Below are 22,392 nucleotides of genomic sequence, written 5' to 3'. Positions count from 1 at the left end.
TATATATATGTATATATAGTGCTTAGCATAATGTTAATGTAGCATATTTCTTAGTTAATATCTTAGAACTTATTACGGTTTCCTTTACAATTTATATTTTTGTTGGAAGTAACTGGGACCCTGTGCACACAATTTCATTCCACCACATGTACCACATATGGTGCGCATGACAAAGAAACTTAGACTTTTGACTTTATTATTACTACTTGTACTACTATCCCTACTTGGCGGTTTATCACTTATTGTGGGAGAACTGGAAACCAAACTCCCGCGATAAACGAGGGACTACTGTACAAAATATAAATCTGTTTTTATTTGCTAAAATTAGCGAGCCAGGCTAGCGGTCATATAAATGCTGTTTGATGACATATTGTGTCTATATTTGTTACACTAATGAAAAGAAGTAGATGTAATAGACAGTTATTATTTGATCATGGAATTTATCCACTGTCTTATAAGACCACAAATATTGTAGTTTCTTAATTTTACTGACCTGTCCTATCAGCTGCACGATGAAGTCCACCACCAGCTTGGAGTCCTTGTTAAACATCCCCTGCCACAGCTTGTCCACAACCCGCTGGCTGAAGTAGAAGACATTGTTGACCAGAATCTGGTAGCTGCCGCCAGCGCTGAGAGGAAGAGAGGCGTCTTCACCTGGAAGGAGACGAGCAGCAGGACAGAACCGTTACACACCTTTTATAAAATGCCATGGTGACGCACCTGAACGCTGAAGATTTCTCAAAATGTTTCAATAGAATCACTTTAATAAACAAAACTGAGACTTTGTGCAAATGGGTTGGATTTGTGTTCAAAACCTAATGGGATTCTGAAAACACAAAACTAACGGGAATATTTAGTTTTATTTGATATTTTATTGTGTTACAGCTGAAACAAAGCAAATATTATGTGCATTTTTGGAGTGTATTTTTCAAGAATCAATTTATAAAACACCCTTCACAGAAATAAATGCAAACTTCTGTTTTACAGAGCATCTGGTTAGGATGTCTCCTGGACGCCTCCCTGGTGAGGTGTTCCAGACACGTCCCACCGGGAGGAGACCCAGAGGAAGACCCAGGACACGCTGGAGGGACTATGTTTCTCAGCTGGCCTGGGAACGCCTCGGGATTCCCCCGGAGGAACTGGACCAAGTGGCTGGGGAGAGGGAAGCCTGGGCCTCCGTACTTAAGCTGCTACCCCCACGACCCGACCCCGGATAAGCGGAAGAAAATGGAAGGATGGATGGATGTTTTACACAGAAAACCAAATAGTTCGCATTAAGACAAAATGAATACAGAAATAGACAAAATAGATCTCTGAGTGCTGAATGACTGCTACTACGAGTTAAAGAAAAATAAAACGAGATGTTAGATAAAACAAGACGAACAGGAGATAAAATCAGAGAAACCGTAGCTAAAAGCTAAAGTTAACAAAATGATTGATAAAAACTTAAATTAAAGCAATAAAGCTAAAATTAACAAAGCAGTAATGACAAGCTAAAATTAAATTGACTGTGGCTATATGATGAACTTTGCGTAGCTTTAAACTAAAACCTGCAAAACAGTAGTGGTAAACTACAACTAGCACAACAGTAACCGTAAGCTAAAATGAGCAAAACTGTAGCTAAAAGCTAAAATGATCAAAACTGTAGCAAAAAGCTAAAATGATCAAAACTGTAGCAAAAAGCTAAAATGAACAAAACCCCAGTTAAAAACGGAGAAGAGCAAATGTGTAGCTAAATTCTAAAAGCACCATAAGAAGACAAACTAAGATCTAAACGAGAACAATGCTTTTAAAGGAGCTGAAGAGCTCTCAATGTCTTCCTGTTGGAAAAACATTTGGAGAAACGGAATTTTGAAAAGTTAACAAGTCATAAACAAGTTATAGAACACAATTATTACTATTAAATAATAAAAATATTTACATTTGCAAAATAAATACAGATTACCATTAAAACAAGATAAAGCACTAATAAGAGTATGAAAGTAGATTTTGTGTGGTGATGAATAGAAAATCAGAAACAAGTGATCGTAAATCAGTGAGTTAAAGCAAAGCGGATGTAAACGTGTATCTGCTGCGCAGGAGCGGATGGTCGGCTGTTTTAGACTAAGTTCTGACCTAGAAGGACGTCTGCAGCCAGAAGGTGCTCCATGACGCTATCCAGGATGCTGGACTGAAACTCCTTCTGCTGGGTTCTGGTGGAGCGCTCTGGAGAAGCCTACCAAAGACAACAGATAAAACATCAGGCGCTAAACGCACGTTAAATGAAAGGCAGACCCAAAGCAAACCGTGACATCACTTCTGACCCAGGTGGACCTCCGTACCTCCAGCAGCATGTCAACGATGGGCGTCTGCTTGCTGGCTGGAGTCATGCACATGTTGTCCATGATCAGGACCCTCATGAAGTCAAAGACATATTTTTTGGCTGGGTGGTTGGTCAACGAGGTTTTGGACCCCACGTTACAGTACTCCGACTGGCTCCGGTTCATTCCAGAGTCTCCGGCAAAAGCTTTGAACTCTTCAGTGGGAGAACCCGCTTCATCGTCCAGATCGCTCACCTGAACGTGATGAAGTAAAAAAATAAATAAAATACAGCTTTTAATGTCACAGAGCACACAAACAATAACAGAAAACTGAATGCAATAGTTTATTTTCATCCAGTCTATTATTTACCCGTTTCCACCAAGTTTCTGCCAACGTTCTTTAAAAGTGAACTTTTTTATTAACTACGTTCTCAACTAGAACATTTTATTGAGAAATATATTTATTTATCAAACCACGACTTTTTGAAACAGCTATCACAAAAAAGGCAGCACCTGTGGTTAATGAGATTTTACCATAATTACAGTTTTTACTGCTTTTAGTGGGTAATTGAAATATGTCTGCAAAGAAGTAAGAGTAATTAAACATTAAACTATGTTTTTAGTAAACGCATTTTAAGCCTTTGCTTTTGAAATAAAAATAATTAATCAATAGAAGTGAAAGGGGTTTACAAAATTTGACCAGAAAAAAAAAAGTCTCTAATAATTCCATGTCACCAGAAAAAGTTTTTTTTTTTTCTATACGTTTCTTTCACGGTGAAGAATTAAATCTCCAGACTGACCATCTCTGAGTACGGCCTGATGTTGAAGGGGAAGACGGTGGCTGCCAGGGCGCAGAGGAACTCTGGGCTGTGCCACATGGGTCCGAGGTCAGGAACATTGTGGTACAGATACCTGAAGAACTGCATGAGGGTGACCGGGTACTCCCTGAGCCAAGAGCCTTCCTCCTCCGACTGCCACGGCTGGAAGGAGAAACACGACACATCGTGTCTAAGCAAACCTCTGTAGTCGTGTCACGGCTATTCTCAAAGTCTTCGACTCAGAAAACTGAAAGACCCTCAGCAGTGACTGAACCCCTCCATCAGCAGGAGGTCTACTAAAGCTCGACAATACAGAGAAACTACATGAATTTCTAATTGTGCTAAAAAAAACAAGTATAATTCAAACTGTTTCAATTTCTTTTAAATGTTTATTTTTTTAAAGGACAAAAAAAAAGCTGTTACTTTAGGTGTTTTCCAGGTAAAAATGTGAAGCTCTACATTCTCTCTTTTCCTTTCTTCAAAATAAAAAAGTTACGTTGCACTAACAAAGAAGCTGTTGTGTTTTTCCACAGCTGGTGGAGGTTTCTCACCAGATTGAGCATGCTGCGCAACATGGCCAGCAGCAGGAAGGCCGCCTCGGTGCACACGCTGTGAATGGAGCCCACAACCGTCCCACTGGAGGCTGGAATCCCAAAGATGAAGGTCCAGATGGAATCCAGATCAAACTAAAGAGTACAAACACACAAAGTGGAGTTATCTACACCCATACAGACAAGCTTATTAAAACTGCCACCTGTGCTCCTTCATATCTCTACAACTGAGCTGAAAACAGCATCGTCATGTGCACTTTGGCTGTTTAACAGATAATTAGAGGTTTTAAAAGAGAAATTAATCCAGCGCTCAACTCACAAATCAGGAAAGTCTGTTTTAGTTTACAAGACAGAAAAAACAACAACATTATGTCAACGTATTTAAACACTTGTGACTAATAGTGACAATATTTTTAAGTATGCTGCTTCTGCTTCTGTTTGTGCAATATTTAGCTACATTTAACTGCCCTATTTTTTGGCCTGTAAGTCATGTTTTTTTTTTTTTGCATAATTTGCATGCCCTGCGACTTATACAAAAAAAAAAAAAAAAACTTTATTAATCCCAGAGGGAAATTATTTTGTTGTAACTCATTATCCTCATTTCATTAAGAGATGTTATAGATGCTGATTGCTGTAGACAGGAAGGATCTCTTGTAAAGGTCCATTCCACAGTGTATCCAAAGAAACTGGCTGCAGATGCCGTCCAATCCGTCCACCAAGACTCGGCAGGCCTCTCGGTTCCCCCGGGTTGTAGGACCGCCCGAATGCCGGGCAGAACTCCCAGAGCGATGGCCACTCCTCCCAGCAGACTGCCGAGCTCCTCGTCGCTGCGGACAGCCAACTGTAGGTGCTTATGGACGATCCCGTCCTTCAGCTGTCACGAGCCGTGTTTCCTTCTAGTTCCAGGATCTCAGTGGTCAGGCACTCGAGCACAGCTGGCAGGTAGATGAGAATGCGTCCACAGAACATCCTTTTCAACTCATTTGGGATTTGGGGCTGTAGTTGAGATATTATTTGAGCTTTTGAGATGTTAATCAGCTGTTGGTTGTAGAAAACTGCCTTGTTGCCATGGTTACGCATCATAACAAATGTCCAAAACTAAAAAAGTTTCAGTAAAAATCCTTCCAGCTGCACAGCATCTGATACCAGAGGAAACAATCATCCAAAAAAATGTGATTTACATCCAGAAGAAGAGGAATTATGTTTCCAAAAGCAAAATCTCGGAATGAAAGTAAGAGAGCTGCTCCAACATGCAGCCACCTTGAGCGGCGCAATTCTAGAACGCCGAAGCGACTTATTTATGTTTTTTCCCCCCAATATTTATAAACCAATTTTTGGCTGAGATATGACCGGTTTCATTCATTTTGACTGAAAATATAGAGCACTACCATTTTCAGCCACTAGATGGCACTCGAGTAGCATGGCATGCCGTTGTGTCAAGTAATAGGTAAAAGTGGCTATTAATGACACAGTCGGCTTGCCACAGAATGTCATCTTCATCCAGCTCCGGGATCATGTCTGGAGCAACCGTCAAATCAGCTTCATTTCGCTGCTCCGCCCCGGCAAAATGCAGCTAATTTGACCATTGAAGCGCATTAATTAAGCAAAAGATAGACTGAGACGCACCTTTACTATAATGTCGAGCAAACAAATAATTGTTTTAGGTGGTTATCTTGTTTAATTTTTGAAGAAATGTGCAGCGTTCCTCCTTCCTGATTTCCTCCCTCTGCACGCTCCTGGAGCTCCGGGGCAGTGAATAATTTGGAAATGCAGCTGACTTGACCATTGAAGTGCATTTATTAAGTAAAAGTTAGACTGAGTCACACCTTTACTATGATGTCGAGCAAACAAATAATTGTTTTTAAGTGTTAATCTTGTTAAATTCTTGTTAAAGTTCTCCTGCGCATGCTCCTGCAGCCGCCATTTGGCAGCCTATCAATTTTTGGCACAACACCGGCCCACATTTCTGGGTTGTCAGCGGTGATGCGTAACAAACACGACGCGTCAGCGACGAAGCATAATAGATGTGACTTATACTGCGAAGCGACGCATTTTAGATTTTTCCACTTTATTAGACATATTTGGACTGATGCGACTTATAGGGCGGTGTGACGTGTACAGCAGAAAATACGGTAGTTTTTGCTACTTTTGCCTAGCCTTTTGTTACTTTTATCTTCTAGTTTTTGTTTTACTACTATTAGCTAGCCTTATGTTACATTTAACTATTTAAACTTTTATAACAGTGTGCCTCTTGACCAGGTCTCCCTGAAAAATGCCAATCTCACGGGACTTTCTGGTAAAACAAAGATTGAAGAAATAAACTCTGTTATATCGCAAAACAATTTTTTTTTGTCTTTATTACGACTGAACATGCATCATACTTTGATTCCACAGACTCTAAAGGGCAGCAGTCGAGAAAAGCATTAGTTGTTAGAGAAAATAAAGGGAAACTGGGTATACTAACATGTACCTGTAGGCTGTCTGGCAGCTCGGTGACGGGCTGCTGCAGGAAAAGAGCCATGAGCAGGAAGTAAAGCTCGGGTACATTGGTGTGTTTGGGCAGCAGAGTCTGCAGAACAGGGAATCCTGGGAAATGGCAGGCGTCCCTGTTGATCTCTCGCACTGTTGAGCGCCCACCAGCACTGCGGCCCACATTGAAGCCTAAAGAGAAAGTTGAGAGAGTAAAAGAATGTGTGAAATCAAATGTTACAAATGCCTTATTTAAATAAAAGGTGTTGTTACAGTAAACACATTCTGACTGAGGAGACTACAAGCAGCTGTTGCTCCTGTTCAGGTTTAGCAGAGCTGGGTAATAAACTACAGCAATAATCTGATTTAACTACGCAGACACAAAGGTTCGTCAAGCTAGAACTCCAAATCTGAACGAAACTACGGACTTCTTTGCACATCCTGTTAGGCCACAATCTGATTTTCTGAAGCAACCACAGATTCTGCAAGATGGTGGGATAGATTTACTGAGATTACAATGCAGATACAAGTGTTTTACTTTTTAAAAGCTGTAAGAGTGGGAAGGCTGAAAATCGCTGAGCCCAGGAGGACCTACGATGACTGCAGCAGGGAGGGGCAGAATAAAAAAGACGACGAACCCTTGGCTGTGCGGCACACGAACTGTGCAGCTTTCTGTTTACTGAAAGAAGGCCAACTCCGACGGAAAGCATTGCCAGAGTGAGGAGAGGCGTCTGCTGATTCATTTACAACAAAACATTACACTGGAAATTACTACTGCAAACTTTGACCACTGCTGAAAAGTTGGGAAACTTAAAAACAAAACGTGGCGACGTATAAAATGTAAATAAAACTATATATTCTCACAAAACCACATTTTATTCACAATGGAACAAAGTAAGCATTTCAGATTTTGAGCCTAAGGGGAAAAAGTTATGACAGCAACAGACCAAGACTTAGGTCAGGTACAAAAAGGAAGTGGTATAAAAGGAGCATTTTGCAACTAATTAGGTTAACTGGCAACAGGTCAGTAAGAGGACTGGGTATACAATGAGACTTTTAGAGACTGAATCAAAACACAAACTGAGGTAATAAAAAGCTCATATCTTTGCATAAAAACATACCTTGACGTAATTTAAATTTAGCCTAGACATAAGGCTGGGCGATGTATCGAATATACTCGATGTATCTCGAGTTTTTCAATTTACGATGGTTAAAATGGCTCTATCGCAACCATCGAGTATAAATTGCCATTCAAATAATAAGCTGTCCGCATCTAATTCACTGTGAGTTTCGTTTATCTAACACGCTACGAATGCGTCACTACTCCTTGCCCCCTCCCAACCTGAAAATTTTCTGCATTGCACGCTGTGCGGAGCATGCGCATATAGATTTGGAGAGAGGAAAAAATATGGCGACTGCGGGAGATTCAGGTGAGCGGGTGAATGAGACGATAACTGAAGAGTCCGATGAACTAGTTCCGAAGAGAAACAGCACTGGATCAATAATCTGGCAGTGGTTTGGATTTTATAAGGAGGATGTCAAACAAAATGTGGTAAATTGCAAAACATGTCGTAAAACCATTGCCACGAAAGGAGGCAGTACCACAAATTTATTTATTTATAATTGTTTAGAGAAACTCTGATACCTGTGACTGTTCTGGGTCAGTTGATTATATAGTCACTATTTAAACTTTTATTTTTGTAATCTGGACTCATCAGGTTTTTTGATTTTACTATTTTTATGCAAAAAGCACTAACGAGCACCTTTTTTTCAGCCAGCTGGTTTATTTTTCATTGTGGATTCATGCTTGGTGTACTTTTTTGCTGCTAAGGTCTTGTTTATTAAAGGTATAGTGTTGACCACAGTAAGAGACGGTGGTACTAATTTCATTACTGAAGAAGATGATTTGTGTGCAACTGATGGTTACAAGAAAACATTTAAAAACTTATTCTGATTTTGTATTCAAATTTAAAAAAAACATCAATGGTCTGTTTGAATAGAGTAAGTACACCAGTGCAATTTTAAATACTAGTTTAAAGTAACACTGGAGATTATTTATAAATATCATGATATATATCGTGTATCGTGTTATAGCAAAATAATATCGGGATATTAGATTTTCCTAGTATCGCCCAGCCCTACCTAGACACTGTATTTCAGATTTAGTCTCATCAGATGTAATTCAGTTCCAGTCATGCAGCCAACCTGAGCTGTGCTCTCACCCAGGACGGTGCCGATCTTATTGGTCAGGACAGAGTCAGTGTGGTCCAGCCAGCCTCCTCCACACAGGCCCTCCCTGAAGCGGTTCAGGATAGACTGGTTGGACAGCAGCACCACGAGGATCCGCAGGGCCACCGTCACCGTGCTGGAGTGCAGATGTTCCTCCATGAACATCAGCAGCCAATCAAAGCCGAGCGTTCGTACGAGCTCCTCGCATGCCCTGCAGAAACAGAAACAAGCTGAAACAGCTGTTCAGAGCTTCCGTCTTCTTAAAGTGAAAACTAATAATAATTTACGATGACTTAAACCCCATGACAACTATTTTGATGCAGCTTGTTCATTATATGTTCATAATATTTATTAAAATAGGCATGAAACGCAAGCAGAGACTCTGGGAATTTGGTTGTAAAGCTTGAAGCTTTCAGAACTAGAAGAAGTAGGAGCAGAGTGATGTCTTACTGGACATTAACTGCACATTTCTCTTTGGTGATGAAGAGCAGCTTGAGCAGGTTGTCCAGCAATCGGTTTCTCAGTAAAATCAAGCTGGCTGACAGGAGGCCCCCAAAATCATCATCATTACCTGGAGAGAGAGCTGAGGTTAGATCTCACACGGTCATGTCTAAAGATGATCCAGGAAAGTGATGCTGTCAGATCAGCTGATGTTCACCTCCGTCAATCTTCTCCTCATTGTTGATCTCCATGACAACAAACTTCTCACAGACGGCAAATGTGGGAAGAGTGGAGGAAATGAACTGACCAAACCTGTGACGTGAAAACTCGTTTAGTTCCACCATCTAAAAGAGCAGTTTATAAAATCTCTGTAATGTCCAAGTGTGGGCTCACCGCAGCAGGTCGTACGGGTTCGGGAAGCCTTGCAGCAGCAGACTGAGCACGTTACTGATGGCAGCGACAGTGGGCTGCGACAGCGACGTGTCTCTCAGCGTCAGCAGCAGCTTGGGGATGAGCTGAAACTCCCTCAGCAGTTTGGCATTTTTGGCCGCCTCACTGTTCCAACACAGAAAGATTTAATTCACTTTTTTCCAACAGGAAAACAAGTAGCTATTCTTCCAAGTTAAAACATATTTGTGGGTGAATTTAAAAGTTGATGCGTACCTGGATTCAGTCAGCAGTTCATTAAAATGTTCAAACAGAGACAGATGGAGTTCGTAGGGAGCATGAAGCCAAACCTGAGGAGCAGAAAGACAAGGATAAAGCCTCTAGGTTGATGGTAACTCACAGTAAGACATTCTGGGTTTCACTCCTGGCTGAGGCCTTCCTGTTTGAGGTTAGCATACTCTCACTGTGCATGCACCAGTTTCCCCTGTGCACTCCAGTTTCCTCCCACAGTCCAAAAACATGCTTGTGAAGCAAATATCTCACTGGGCTGTGACTATCAGAAACTAGTTGGCGACTTGAAACTGAGAGAAAACAGGAACATTTTCTGTTTAGGTCTCATCTAATCTCCAATAGTTGCAGCCCAGTGATTAAGCTAGGATCAGCTACTGCCTTGACAGACAGCTGTGCAAAACTCCTCCTGTTCTTTAGGTCAGTGAATTAGAAAATACACCAACAACTTGTCCTGCCGCATGCTCGATAATCCTGGTAGATAAATCGAACACGGTTGAGTCAGGTCCTCTGGAAGGATTCTTCTTTGTTGACTGAAGAAGTCTTTTGGATAAAAGACGAAACGTTTTAAAAAGAAGAACCCATCCAGATGACCTGACTTAACCATGTGGAAATACCAACAGCTTACTCTTTTTCCATCACTCTGAGTTGTTTGAACAGAACAAGAGTTAAGATTTATAAAACTACAAGAAGTTTGAGCCAAAGTCCTCACCTCAAAGTCACACAGCAGGTCCTGGAAGGCCGTGGAGTTGGGAATGATGGAGGTCTCGTGGCCGCTGTCGACCGTTCCCACCAGAGAGAAGGTGAGGTGGAGGATGTGACTGTTGAGCAGCGAGCGCTTCTTCTTTAAGAGCATAGCTAGCAGCTGCAAGGGGACACACACAACAAACCTATTTTAATTTATGCATTTTATTTTATGTTATCTCAACCTACATGGTGATTTTGTAATGGGACACATTTAGGGTTCAGTTTAAACTAGTTTATAATATGTGACTGTGAGTGATGTAAACAGACAAAGAAAGTACAGAGCATGAAGAATAAATGGCATTTCATAAATAACTGAAAACTTAATTGAAATTTAAAAACAAACAAACTAAACACTGTTTCCCACCTGGTAGCCTTTGATGCGCTCCATCTCCTTACTGGCCAGAGGATTACTTTTCACAACACACACTAAAGCTTTGACAGCTGCATACAGCCCTTCTACATCCGAAGCCATGGCAACCAGACCCAAGATGGCCGCAGCGCCTCCCACGAACTGCAGGTTGGTGGCAACAGGTTTGGGCACAAATGTACGAACACCTGGAGGGGTAAGAGAGAAAGAGGTGTGACTTTATTTGACTAACCACAGCAGCATTACACAGGCAGCAGCCATGTCTGGGTTTCAAGACATTTTCTAGGTTTACCTAAATATCCGATGACGGCAGCCCCGATGGTCCGCGCTGGCCCGTTGAGGTGCCCGGCAGCATTATGGACCAACTTGACAGGAGTGGCATTTTCATGAGAGGACACGGTGAGCTGAAGAGGAGCAGAGGAAGACGGATGCTTTAAACTCTGTCTGATTTGCACAAAAATCTAATTTGTCTTGTGTTGTTGGACACTGCTGCTTCAGCCACTGTCAGTTTTGACAGCTGGCGACGTGTGTTAACACCTGAGCTTTTTGAAAGGCAAAAACAAAAAGAATGAAATAAAATCTACATTTATGAAGCTTTAAAAAGTGACAACAGGGCATTAAAATTTTAGTAAAAGCAGCCGCCTGTAATGTGATTTTTATTTATGTTGCATAAGAACAGATCAGTCAGGATCCTTTATATTTTTAAATGGTCAAACGATGACATTGTAGTATTTTTGAAACTGCTGACTCAGTAAAAAATAGTTTTCTTATTCTTTTGGTCTCTGCTGCAGCACAAACTCTACCTCTGTCCTTATCCGCTTCCTGTGAGCTGCAGCAAATTGAACCTTAGCAGACAGGAAATAACTTGACAGGTGGAAACACCGATAAGAATGGAGAGGAATCTGCAACAAACTCTTTTGGTTTGCAGGTTATTTACTCTAAAAGCAGATGTGTGTGTGAGAATGTATGCAGACATACAGGAACGGCAAATGGCCTTCGAAAAAATTAATTTTTAGGGGTCTAAATCTGCACGTTTATTAGTCTTTGTTTTTGCTTACATTAATATTTTTACCTGTGATTGTAATTAAAGATGTTGTTGTTTTTATCCTGCAAACCTGGAACTTCTGCTTAAAGTCTGCACTGAAAACGTCCTCACAATTTGCAAGGTGACTGGGGGAAAATGCATTTCCTTTTTCAGACAATTACATCCATCAGACGATGTAATTTAAGTCACGAAGTGTGACTCAGAAAATAAAACGACTTAAACAAATCTATAAATGTTCCCAACACATGAGGTTATTTTGGATGAATTAAAACGCATATTTAAAACGTTTAAATTCATTTAACGTCCGTTTTGTTTAACAAGAATCTCCTCTGCATACTGCATGTTTGTTATTTTTATTGTGATATTTAGCCTTTGTGCTTCACAACAGTCCCTTTATTTTCCCCTCAGCTGAGCAGTGTATGTCTGACCTGTTTGGCGATGGCTTTGCTGTCCAGCTTGTTGTAGACTTTCCTGATTTTGGCGACTGTGAGAGTGGAGACAGAGAGCGCATAGAGGCTGAAAGACACTTTCTCTTCTGGTACCAGCGCCACAGGAGTAGCAGGCACAACTTCTGTCTTTGCATCTTTACCTGATGGAGAAGGAGGAAAAAGCCAAAACTGGTGATATAAAAACAAATAAAGAAGGGATTTTAAAGAGTGTCAAAGATTGTAAGGTGTCAGAAGAAGATGCAGGAACAGAAGAACCACTCACAGGGCAGGTAGACGGCCTGAAAGCTGCCCACGTAGTTGGGTCCCAGTTCAAAGATGGCGGCCACGCTGGTGGCAGTTAAAACCTCCTCCAGGAAGTGGCTGGGACCCAGACGCCACACCAGGCTCGAGAGCTGCCGCTGGGCAGGTGGCGTCCCGACGTACCCGTAAACAGTGCTCAACACAGGAGGGTTGGTGGAGCCGGAGCCACCTGGAGTGCTGTGGATGTAGTGAAGCTGGAGAAGAGGAGAAACACGAGGTCACCGTTAAAACAAGTGACGTCTATAAGGAGGGATGATGAAGGAAAGCAGGACCTGAGCAAACAACCGCTGAGCAGAATGTTCATGTTACTTTCACTAAAATAAACATGAACAAGACGCACATCAGTTGTTATTCGTTAATTATCCGTTTGGTTATTTCACGAGCTATATTTAAATTTGCTTCTAACAGATTTGGTGAAAACTGAGTACACGGAGATTTGTTCTACGCTGAAATCTTTTCAGAAAAGCAAAACAAAAACAAAAAAGTCAACTGTCTTTACGTGAAGCCAAAATAGACGCAGGAGCAGCTTGTTTCCTGTCTGTCGACCTCAGCAGGAAATGAAACCGTCGTTATCAGTGTTGCTGGGAGGAAACTGTGACTTGTGGTGCGCCATCGGATCTCAGGGGAATCTAAAGTCACCGCAGCACAAACCACATCACAGACGGCTGTATGACACGGCTGATGCAGCTGAAATCTGTTTTAGCTTATTCAGATTAGGCGAACAAACATGTTGGTGCTGATTACGACTTATTTTCACTCAAAACACAAACGCTGTTCTCATTAAATAGTAAAATAATACCTGTGGTTTAGAGTGATACTAACCTCAGTGTGTGCAGCTTTAATTAATAGCTTTCTACAATCGCTCTCGATGGACGCTTCCTCCTCTCCCTCCCCTGTTCTCCTCTTCCTACAGCTTTTTTTGCTGTGTGTGTTTCAGAGCTCCTGGTACACATCTTCCGAACGAAAAATACTATTATGGATCTGGTGAGCTGGACTTTCAATGCAATCGACAAACTCTTTTCAACAAAACGACACGGTCCTGAAGAGCCCTCATGTCCTACTCGCGCTGCAGGATATTTCAGGGATCCGTGGAGAGTTGGGCAGCTGATGTGTCTTTCAGTTCTGTCTCAGGAGGACGCTGATGACATTTATATAATTGGATTCACGATAGCAGGGTTTCTGCTTTTTGGCATCGGCGGGTCCCTATGTTATCGACTTTTGAAGAAGAAATTGTCAGCAGTTTCGGCCATGACAAAACTGCCAAGCCTGTGTGAAGGCTTGGTTCGTGCTACAAGTACTCAAAAGCAGCTGATTTATGAGCTAAACCGTAAGGTGGAGGCAATTTGTGATAATCGCAGGCCACCTGTGGTTTCTAGGACTCGCCAGCATGTCTGAAGGCTCATAGCACGGATTAGTGAAATGCCCATAAATCTGGCCATTTTGGATCTGGAAAGTTCCAGCAGGACTCAAAGCTGACAAGAAAAAACAGTCTGCCTGAAGAAAATCAACAGTTGTGGCTTATCTGAATCTGACTCACCCGTTTGGCCTTGGATGCAGGCCAACTATCAAATTTCTCCTGGGACATGGGTAAACAAAGGAAAATGCGCTTCGTCTAGGCCCCCGAGAACTTCTGTGCAGGCTTATCAGAACTGCCGGCTGAACAACAACATCTGATCAGGACTATGGCCTGTCTGGAAGTGCTTCATGGACAAATCTCAACATCTTGCCGTCAAATGCATATGTAATGTGTGTTTATAAATGTGCTGCTGGTGGAGTTTTTTGATGCCTCAAATCGTGTCCTGATAGGACAAGATGTGAAGAGATCTTTTTTGTAGTACCACTATCCATCATCATGGCCTTTTTACCTTTTCACAGTACTGTACTACAATTGCATTATTCCACGTGTTTTTATTTAAACATAAACATACTGTACACTGTCCTTAGATTAAAAAGCAGAAATTTACATTATAACACAAAACTCAATTACTGTGTGAACACTGATTTTGCATTCACAGCATTTTCTTGTTTACCATTTTGTTTTTCGGTATTTGTTGCAATCTAACTAGGGTGTGAAGATGCAAACAAACTGTAAAGCTGATTGTTAAATTGCTTTTACAAATATGTGTACACCTTTCAATCCCACTCAGACTTGGCTGATTGGAAACTGTTCATAAACGCGTCTTTGTGCATTTTATAATACCTTGACGGTGTTGATGAGCTGCCCGTCAATGTAGAGCGCAGCCATGCTGTTTTTCAGCATGCCTTTGCTCATGACGAGCACCAGGTGGTGCCACTGGCCCTCGGCGATCAGCTCGCCACAGCGGAAACGGGCACAGCAGGGCAGGATCTCATAGAAGGAGGCTTCCTCGCTGGACTCATCCGCTGCTTGATGAATGGGAGGCAGAAATATACACAAAACAACTACAGTGAGTCACAGCACTCGTGTAGAAGCACAGAAAACAACCAACTTGAGCTTTTACAACACTGATATTTGTAATTTATTGCTAATATCTATTATTTAATAAATCAGCTTCAAGAACCAAATGAGGTTGTACGAAGTTCTGCTCTTACAGTAGGTCTGCAGCAGCTCCTCTTTGGTGGAGATGGTTAGAGAGCGATCTTTGGCCGACAGCACCACGGCCAGGCAGACGTAGTGCTGCTCCGAGGAGGTGGCCCGCCGGACGATGGTCAGCAGCCGCACCGGGTGAGCCTGAACAGCTGAGCTGAAACGCTCCACGCAGAACCAGGTGGAGTAACTGAGACCAGATGGAGGAGGAAACAAGCGCTCACCTGTGAGAGGAAAAGATGAAACATACGCATTTTTAAACAAATCAACTTTAATGGAACTGCGCCTCAGAACTACGAAGTTATTTGAACCACATGATAAACAGTTCCTTTAGAAAATGTTTATTTCATGTATACAAGTTGGTGTTTGGTAAAACAGGATTGTTAAAAGCTCCTGAGCAGAATGATTTTTTAATGAAGTCACTTTCGGATGATGTCATCCACAGATATGGGTCGAATGAATGAAAAATTAACAAGAAGGAGGGGGTGGGTAAGAGGACAGAGATAAATGGCCAGGAGGAAGGAGGGATGAAGACAAAGGAAAAGGGTGGAATTGGACATTGAGATAAGAACTGAAAAGGACACAAAGAAGAAATATCTGAGTGACAGCAAGAACCGAGGGAGGAGAAGAGCACGGTCTATAAATAGAGCCGGAGAAGACGAGGAGAAAAGAGGTGGAGGAGGACCCAGAGAGCAAATAAAGTAAGAAGTGGTGGACGAGGAAAACTAATGGAGGTGCAGGAGCGGAGACTGAAGCATCTTGCTGTGCATCATAAACATTAAATGACAGCACTAAGAAGAAATTAATCTATAAAGACAAATTGTTTTGGATAAATTGTTTATAAATAAATAAACACACATGAAAAAAGTTTTACATCGATGGATACAAACGTTAAATAACCAATCATGTTAGCTCTGCAATCACAGATAAAAATGACTGAATCATCAAAAACGTAAAGCATAAATCCAGCTTCTTATTTTCCTTTTAGGTATTCCGGTTTAATTAAAACATAAATAAAATACCCCACCTCCCAACACACAAAAATATAGATCTGCATTAGTGAGAGAGATAAGGACAACCTGAGAGGTCAGTAATTTTATTATAAAAAGGTGGCGTTTGTTGTCTTATGGCCTCTTTAAAAAGATTATCGTTTTATAAATAAGCTATTTGTGAGTTTGTAAAGACTTTATGAATCATTGGCTATCATAAAATACTGTTCCAACATTCAAACAGGTCCTCAGGCTCAGAACATTAAGGTAACATTAAATGCTTTATTTTTATTTATGCAGGAAAGTGTGACTAATTGTTCGTTGTTTTGCTTCCTTTTTAAATTAAATCACTTTATTTGACAAACCAAACGTCGTAACTACAGGCGCTGACAGTGCTGATAACTTTTTGATATTTAAAATCTAAACCAAGAAGAAATAGTAAAAATGTTTGTTTATTCTTCTTTCGGCTGCTCCCTTCTTCAGGAGTCGCCACAATGAACTAAGTTGCACGAAGACTTGGCGATCGTTTTTACACTGGATGTCCTTCCTGACTCAACCACAGACCACCGAGCTACCACAGCCTCTGTGTGGAGCAGAGAGCTGCCATCTAAGGCTCTCGGGGGAGCAGATGGTGGGGGTTAAGGGCCTTGCTCAAGGGCCTAGAGTAGGGCAAATAAGGGTGGAGACAGGTGTGGGTGTTTCGCCATTTCCCACCCACATTTTGATGTTGTCGGTACTGGGAGTTGAACCAGCGATCTTACGATCACAGGCCCACCTTCTCTAACCTCTGCGCCACCACTCCCAAATAAATAATAAAAATGTACAGCACTTTTTTTTTGCTAAATAATGAGCCTGCTTTAGTGTATGTAAAGTGGTTTTAAATTATCTAAATTTTCATAAAGTATTTACAAACTCAATAATTACTAATTTGTAAAGCATTAATAAATTGTTTATAAAGGGTCATAATTGTGAAGTGGTACTAAATTATAAAAAATAAAATAAAAACTTTATGACTTTGAGGCAGAACTATAAACTCTTCAAAATAAAGCATGAAAAACATTCAAGCAGTTTTGGTAAGAATAAAAGTAAATAAAACTAAATTCCTGAATTCCACTTACTTATTTATTTATTTAACATTTTGGGTGAAAGACAGATTTTGTCATCATAAGAAATATTACCAACAGTTGCTTTAATGGTCATACTATTACAGACTGGAGCTTAACTCAAATATTTGTGCTGTTTTTACATCCATATTTTACTAACAGAGCACTTCGCTCTCAGACTGCAGGTTAGTGGTTCCTAGAGTTTCCAGAAGCAGAATGGGAGGCAGCGCTTTCAGTTATCAGGCTCCTCTCTTGTGGAACCAACTTCCAGTTTCTGTCCGTGAGGCTGACACATTGTCCAGTTTGAAGACTGGGATTAAGATTTCCATCCATCCATTCATCCATCCATCCATCTATCCATCCATTATCTTTAACTCACTTCTTCCATTTTGGGTCACGGGGGTCGCCGGTGCCCATGTCCAGCAATCACTGTGCGAGGGGCGGGGTGCACCCTGGACGGGTTGCAAGTCCTTGAGACTTTCCTTTTTTATAAATCCTATAGTTAGTGTCAACTTGGTTTCCTGACGTATCCCTTATCCTATGTTGCTATAAAGGCTGTTTCTATTCTATTCTATAGGCTTAGACTACTAGAGGACAAATAGACCTAATTTATCAAATGAATAGTTACAAATGAATACAAATGAACAGTTTATATTTGTAATTATTTCCATCTTAAAATTATTTTTTTGTCTTTCCTCCTAGAGGGACCTGCTCGCCTCCATTCTGGACCTGCCATTCTGTGTCAGTGTTTCCTTCCTGTCCTCTCAAACCCAGCCAGTTGAAGCAGCTCGTCCTGAGCCCGGTTCTGCTGGAGGCTTCTTCCTGTTAAAAGAGTTTTTCCTTTCCACGGTCTCCTTTGTGCTTGCTCAGGATGAGAGACTGTGACAAAATGAAGGCTCAACACAATCTGCTGGCTATGCTACCGTAGATAAATAATGTCACTAATTGAATTTTTATGTATATGAATGTTTCTGTTCAGTGTCCTGAGATAACTTCTGTCGTGACTTGGCGCTATATAAATAAACTGAATTGAATTTAATTGAAAACCGTTTGGTATGAATGAATAACATAGGAACAGAAAAAAGGCAGTGGGCAGATGTGGAATCTGTCAACATTTATTCGATTTCATGGCAGAAAATTATTTTCCTTTTTCATTCCTGGAGATCACTCCTACAGTAACCAAATACAACAAACTGGTTTTTATTTTACCTGTTCCCATGCCGCTCAGCACGGCTCCGTCGCTGACCCCGGAAGCGTTGGTGTTATTGGAGGGAGCGTTGTGGGGCGCCAGGCTGGGCAGAAACAGGCACCTGCACGAGACGCCGGAGGACGGATTAACGACAGGAAACAGCTGCAACGCCTGCAAAGCATGTCCGCTGACATATGCAGATATTATAAGAGATTTACAGCAGAATTGCTGCAGCTATCGGACTCCCTCTTGGAGTTGAAAAAAAGTAAAATATACATAAAAGCTTTTTACTATAAAATGTAAATGTTAACTGCCTAAAACCTGAATTTGAATAATTTATGAGGCAAGTGTGGAGGTGGGATAAGAGCTCTTTTTGTATTTTCTGTAAAAGAAATCCCCTTGTAGTTAGCTGCATTTTCCAACAAAAGGTCAGGTTAATATAGAACGTTTTCCAATTAATTAAAATATAGGAACAACGCGGCAAATGGCGATAAGCCCTTTATGTGTTCACTGTCAATTAAAACTTCTGCAGCGCAAAAACAAAAGCAATTATTTCACAAACTGGCAGCTTTACTTGTGTGTGTTGGTGTTGCTGACTCACTGCCGATCAATGAGGGTGTAGTTTTCTCCTCTCTAATCATCCTGAACAACATCGGTGATCTGAAAAAATGACTATCGCTTTTGGAGATTGTTTAATAGTTTTGAAGCCACACAGTCCTGACAAACTGGACCTGAAGTGAACAAGAGGACAGTTTTGACTAGAGCTGGAATTATTATAATAAAAGAGGACATTAGTTTTCTAATGAATCAAACTAAAGCATAATGTCTGAAGTTCTTTTAGTGGTCAATTATTCATCACTGGCTGCTGTAGTCTGTATTTCTCGATTTCAATGCATAAAACATTAAATGTGGGCTTGACCCAAAAATAAATAACATGGATCGTTACTCATGGTCACCCTGTTTGTTCTCCAAAAGATTTTCTACCAAAAGAAAAAAGCAATTTCATGAAAACTGCAACCACTCACAAAATCCACTTAAATCTTTCCATCGGAGCATTTCAATCCGATCCCAGTGAGCCCATTAATGACCCGATGGAGATTTTTTTTTCCTCTCATTATTTTTCTGGCAGGACAGGAAGGTCAGAGGTCAGGATTGGCTTCAGGACAACATCTACGAAGCTGGCAAGGTATTTTCCCTACAGGACGCTTCCCAAGGGCAGACACACTGTTCTTAGTCTTCATTTAACAAGCAGCCTATCAAACCAGCGAGCACACCTCCCTGATCCTTCAGACCAGCGACAAACACCCTCCATCTCCCCGTTACTCCTCACTTTACTGAGAGATGAGCTTGTCTTCCCTCCACCCCATCCTTCCTCCCTGACAGCATCTTCCTCGCCCCATGACAAAAAGCTGGGAGGTGTGCAGTCATGTGTCATGCTGTGTGTGAGCATGCTGTGCATGACAGAGAGGTATTAAGTGGATGTGTGTGTGAGCAAAGGGAGTGCATGTGATTCCTAATAGCAGCGGGAGCATCAATATTTCATGTTGACAGATGGGAGAGAAAGGTGGGGTTGAGTGTGCATCTGAGTGTATTTCCTCCTGTGTTTGTGCTGTGCAGAAAGTGGGCCACTGCCTCGTCACCAGCGTGCTGCTGCTTCTCGTCAGTGTTTTCAGGAGGGTCTCCATGTTCTATTTCTACAGCGAGTCCTCACGAGCAAAGAAAACGGCAAAGCTAAGAAATGGTGGATCGTGAAATGTGACAAGTTGCCAAACAAAGTGAGGAAAAACAAGCTAAATCTGATGTTTGCATTGGACACAAACAATGCTAATTAGTAGAGCCTGACCAATATATTGGTAGGGCCAATATTTTAGGCCATTTGGGGACATATTGGTATCGGTGATAATTGTCCGCCGATATAAGCACTTCTAATTTTCACCCCTAAAACGCTGGAAACAGCCGTAATTGTAAAATGCATCCACAAGAGGGCGCATGAAGACTACTTTCAAGCCATGGCCGTTTATTTTAGGTTTCACTTTCAGCACAGCTGAAGCAGCGATTAATACTGTGTAGCTTATTTTGCTGAACAGAGCCTGATAAGTTTATTTTAACAGATTTGTAAAACAAATCAACAATAATAAATTCTCTTCAATCCTCCCACCCGCTTGTCATTAACTACGTGCCTCTCAAGTTATCAAGCTAACGTTTATATAACCTAGCATAGACCATTGCCTTGTAAAACTTTATCCAGAACAATAAATCTAACGTAGAGGTAAACGATATCAGTGTTGGTAACGTTATCTTTGTTGTCCTCAATGAAATGCATCGTTTGTCTGAAATCTTTACTTCTCTGCTAAGAAAGTACTGACCACAGCAGAGGTTATTTAATTGACTTCACCGTACACGACTCACTGTTTGAAGCAACGAACAGGGAAAGGTGGTTTTTTTGTTTTATTTGTATTTTTGTAACACACTTGATAACTTTATGGTGAACAGTGGAAGACTTCAAGTGTTGAAACAGGATTAAAAGTAGTTGTTTACTTAAGATTCTTGGGGGTGGACAAAGCTCAGAAATTTCCAGCCATTACATCATTTGTCGGCATTAGCCGGGCCCTCCCAATATCGGTATTGGTGATGGCCAAAATTTCCATATTGGTTGGGCTCTACTAAATAGCTGCATGAATATGACAAATTTCTAATTTTTACAAGTCTGCATTTTACATAACACTTTTGAGGATGTAAGCAAACCAAAAAAAACTCTTGGGCTCTTAACTGTTGTGTTTTTTGTTGCAACTCACAACACTTTGAAAGGCAGTTGAATTCTCATAAGATTTAAAGGTTGTATCTTACACTTGTTTTTTGAGTGGGCTACTTTTTTATATTTCAGCCTTGTTTTAGGTGCACTTCTTGTTAAACTGCATTCTTGGTCGTGCACATTATTTTGCTGCTCACCTGGCCTCTCAATTGTAATTCATCATCGGTGTGGTTCTTAGACGTGGACATGTTTTCTGTCAGAGAGCTCCTTTGCATTCATTAAAATACAACTAAAGCGTTCAAGATGGGTTGGAGGTCACACAACATATTTGCTGCTCTTTTCTTAACAATTCAAATACATGACGTCCCTGACAAGTGCAGTGTCAAAAAACAGTACATGTAAATCTGGGTTAATGTAGGTTGCTCCTCTGGAGTAACGTGCATCTCTTTTATACTTTAGGAGTTAACTCAATTCATGACAGCTTATCAATCTCAGCCCATACAAAAATTACTATAATTCAGTCAATTTTACAGATATATGAGCTAAAGTTTGGTGTGGTAGTTGCCAAAGGCTATCCCCAATGAATAACCTGAGCACTAAACTTAACAAGACGGATGCTTTTCTTCCCTCTCCTGCCTTCCTCCTGCTTTTGCTCTTTGTCCTGTGTATCTGAGCCTCTCTTTACACATCTTCTGAATTGTAAATTATTATATGGATAAGATCATTATTATGGATCTAGTCAGTTGGTCTCTCAATGCAATTTATAAAAAAATTTGACCAAGAGACAGGGTGCTGGAGAGTCCTTATTCCCCGAATGGACGCACGCTGCTGGGTACGTCATTGATTCCTGGGGGCAGTGGAAGATGATGCGCCTGTCTGTACTGTCCATGGAGGACGTAGAAGACATGTACATTATCGGATTTATGATAGCAGAGGTTCTGCTTTTTGGAATCGGCGGATACCTAGGATATTGGCAAATTAGGACGACATCGGCAGCGGTTTCGGCCATGGTAAAGCTGCCAACCTTATGTGAAGGATTAATTTGTGCTTCGAGCTCTCAGACTCATATGCTTTGTGAGCTCAACTGTAAGCTGGACGCGAATAATGAGAATCATAGGCCACTTGCAGCTCCTGGAACTCGCCGGCACGATGGATTCGACCTTGGAGAAAGCTAACAAAGCACGGACCGGCAGAATGTCCACAAATCTGGCTGGTTGGATTCACCATCAAGAGTTCCAGCAGAACTGAAGGGAGACAGAAATCAGAGTCTGCCTGTCCAAAACAACTGTTGTTATCTGAATCTGGACTCCCCGCTCAGCCTTGGAAGGCCAACTTATCTCAAATTGCTCCTGGTGGATATGCAAATCAAGAAGCTCTGCTCTGTCCACCCCTGCACCCCCCC

The 22,392-nt window shown here is 41.3% G+C and overlaps 1 protein-coding gene across 1 annotated transcript in view; it reads right to left on the bottom strand.

The window, feature by feature from the left end:
• wdfy3 (WD repeat and FYVE domain containing 3) overlaps nt 1-22,392 on the bottom strand; it is a 90,815-nt gene that overhangs the window by 23,862 nt on the left and 44,561 nt on the right. The window contains exons 18-36 of the mRNA XM_037680857.1: nt 18,259-18,359; nt 14,963-15,181; nt 14,592-14,776; nt 12,354-12,585; nt 12,071-12,231; nt 10,890-11,001; nt 10,595-10,785; nt 10,196-10,348; nt 9,472-9,545; nt 9,202-9,363; nt 9,026-9,120; nt 8,818-8,938; nt 8,361-8,578; nt 6,140-6,330; nt 3,670-3,804; nt 3,101-3,280; nt 2,322-2,555; nt 2,116-2,215; nt 494-654 (exon numbers count right to left, since the gene is read on the bottom strand). Of these exons, the coding sequence (XP_037536785.1) occupies nt 494-654; nt 2,116-2,215; nt 2,322-2,555; nt 3,101-3,280; nt 3,670-3,804; nt 6,140-6,330; nt 8,361-8,578; nt 8,818-8,938; nt 9,026-9,120; nt 9,202-9,363; nt 9,472-9,545; nt 10,196-10,348; nt 10,595-10,785; nt 10,890-11,001; nt 12,071-12,231; nt 12,354-12,585; nt 14,592-14,776; nt 14,963-15,181; nt 18,259-18,359 (3,025 nt within the window). The remainder of the gene's footprint in view (nt 1-493; nt 655-2,115; nt 2,216-2,321; nt 2,556-3,100; nt 3,281-3,669; nt 3,805-6,139; nt 6,331-8,360; nt 8,579-8,817; nt 8,939-9,025; nt 9,121-9,201; nt 9,364-9,471; nt 9,546-10,195; nt 10,349-10,594; nt 10,786-10,889; nt 11,002-12,070; nt 12,232-12,353; nt 12,586-14,591; nt 14,777-14,962; nt 15,182-18,258; nt 18,360-22,392) is intronic.

This window comes from Nematolebias whitei, chromosome 8, assembly GCF_014905685.2.
Source record: "Nematolebias whitei isolate Nwh7 chromosome 8, NemWhi1, whole genome shotgun sequence".
NCBI lineage: Eukaryota > Metazoa > Chordata > Actinopteri > Cyprinodontiformes > Rivulidae > Nematolebias > Nematolebias whitei.
Note: the sequence above shows the minus strand (reverse complement) of the source record. Positions and strands in the feature narration are given on the sequence as shown.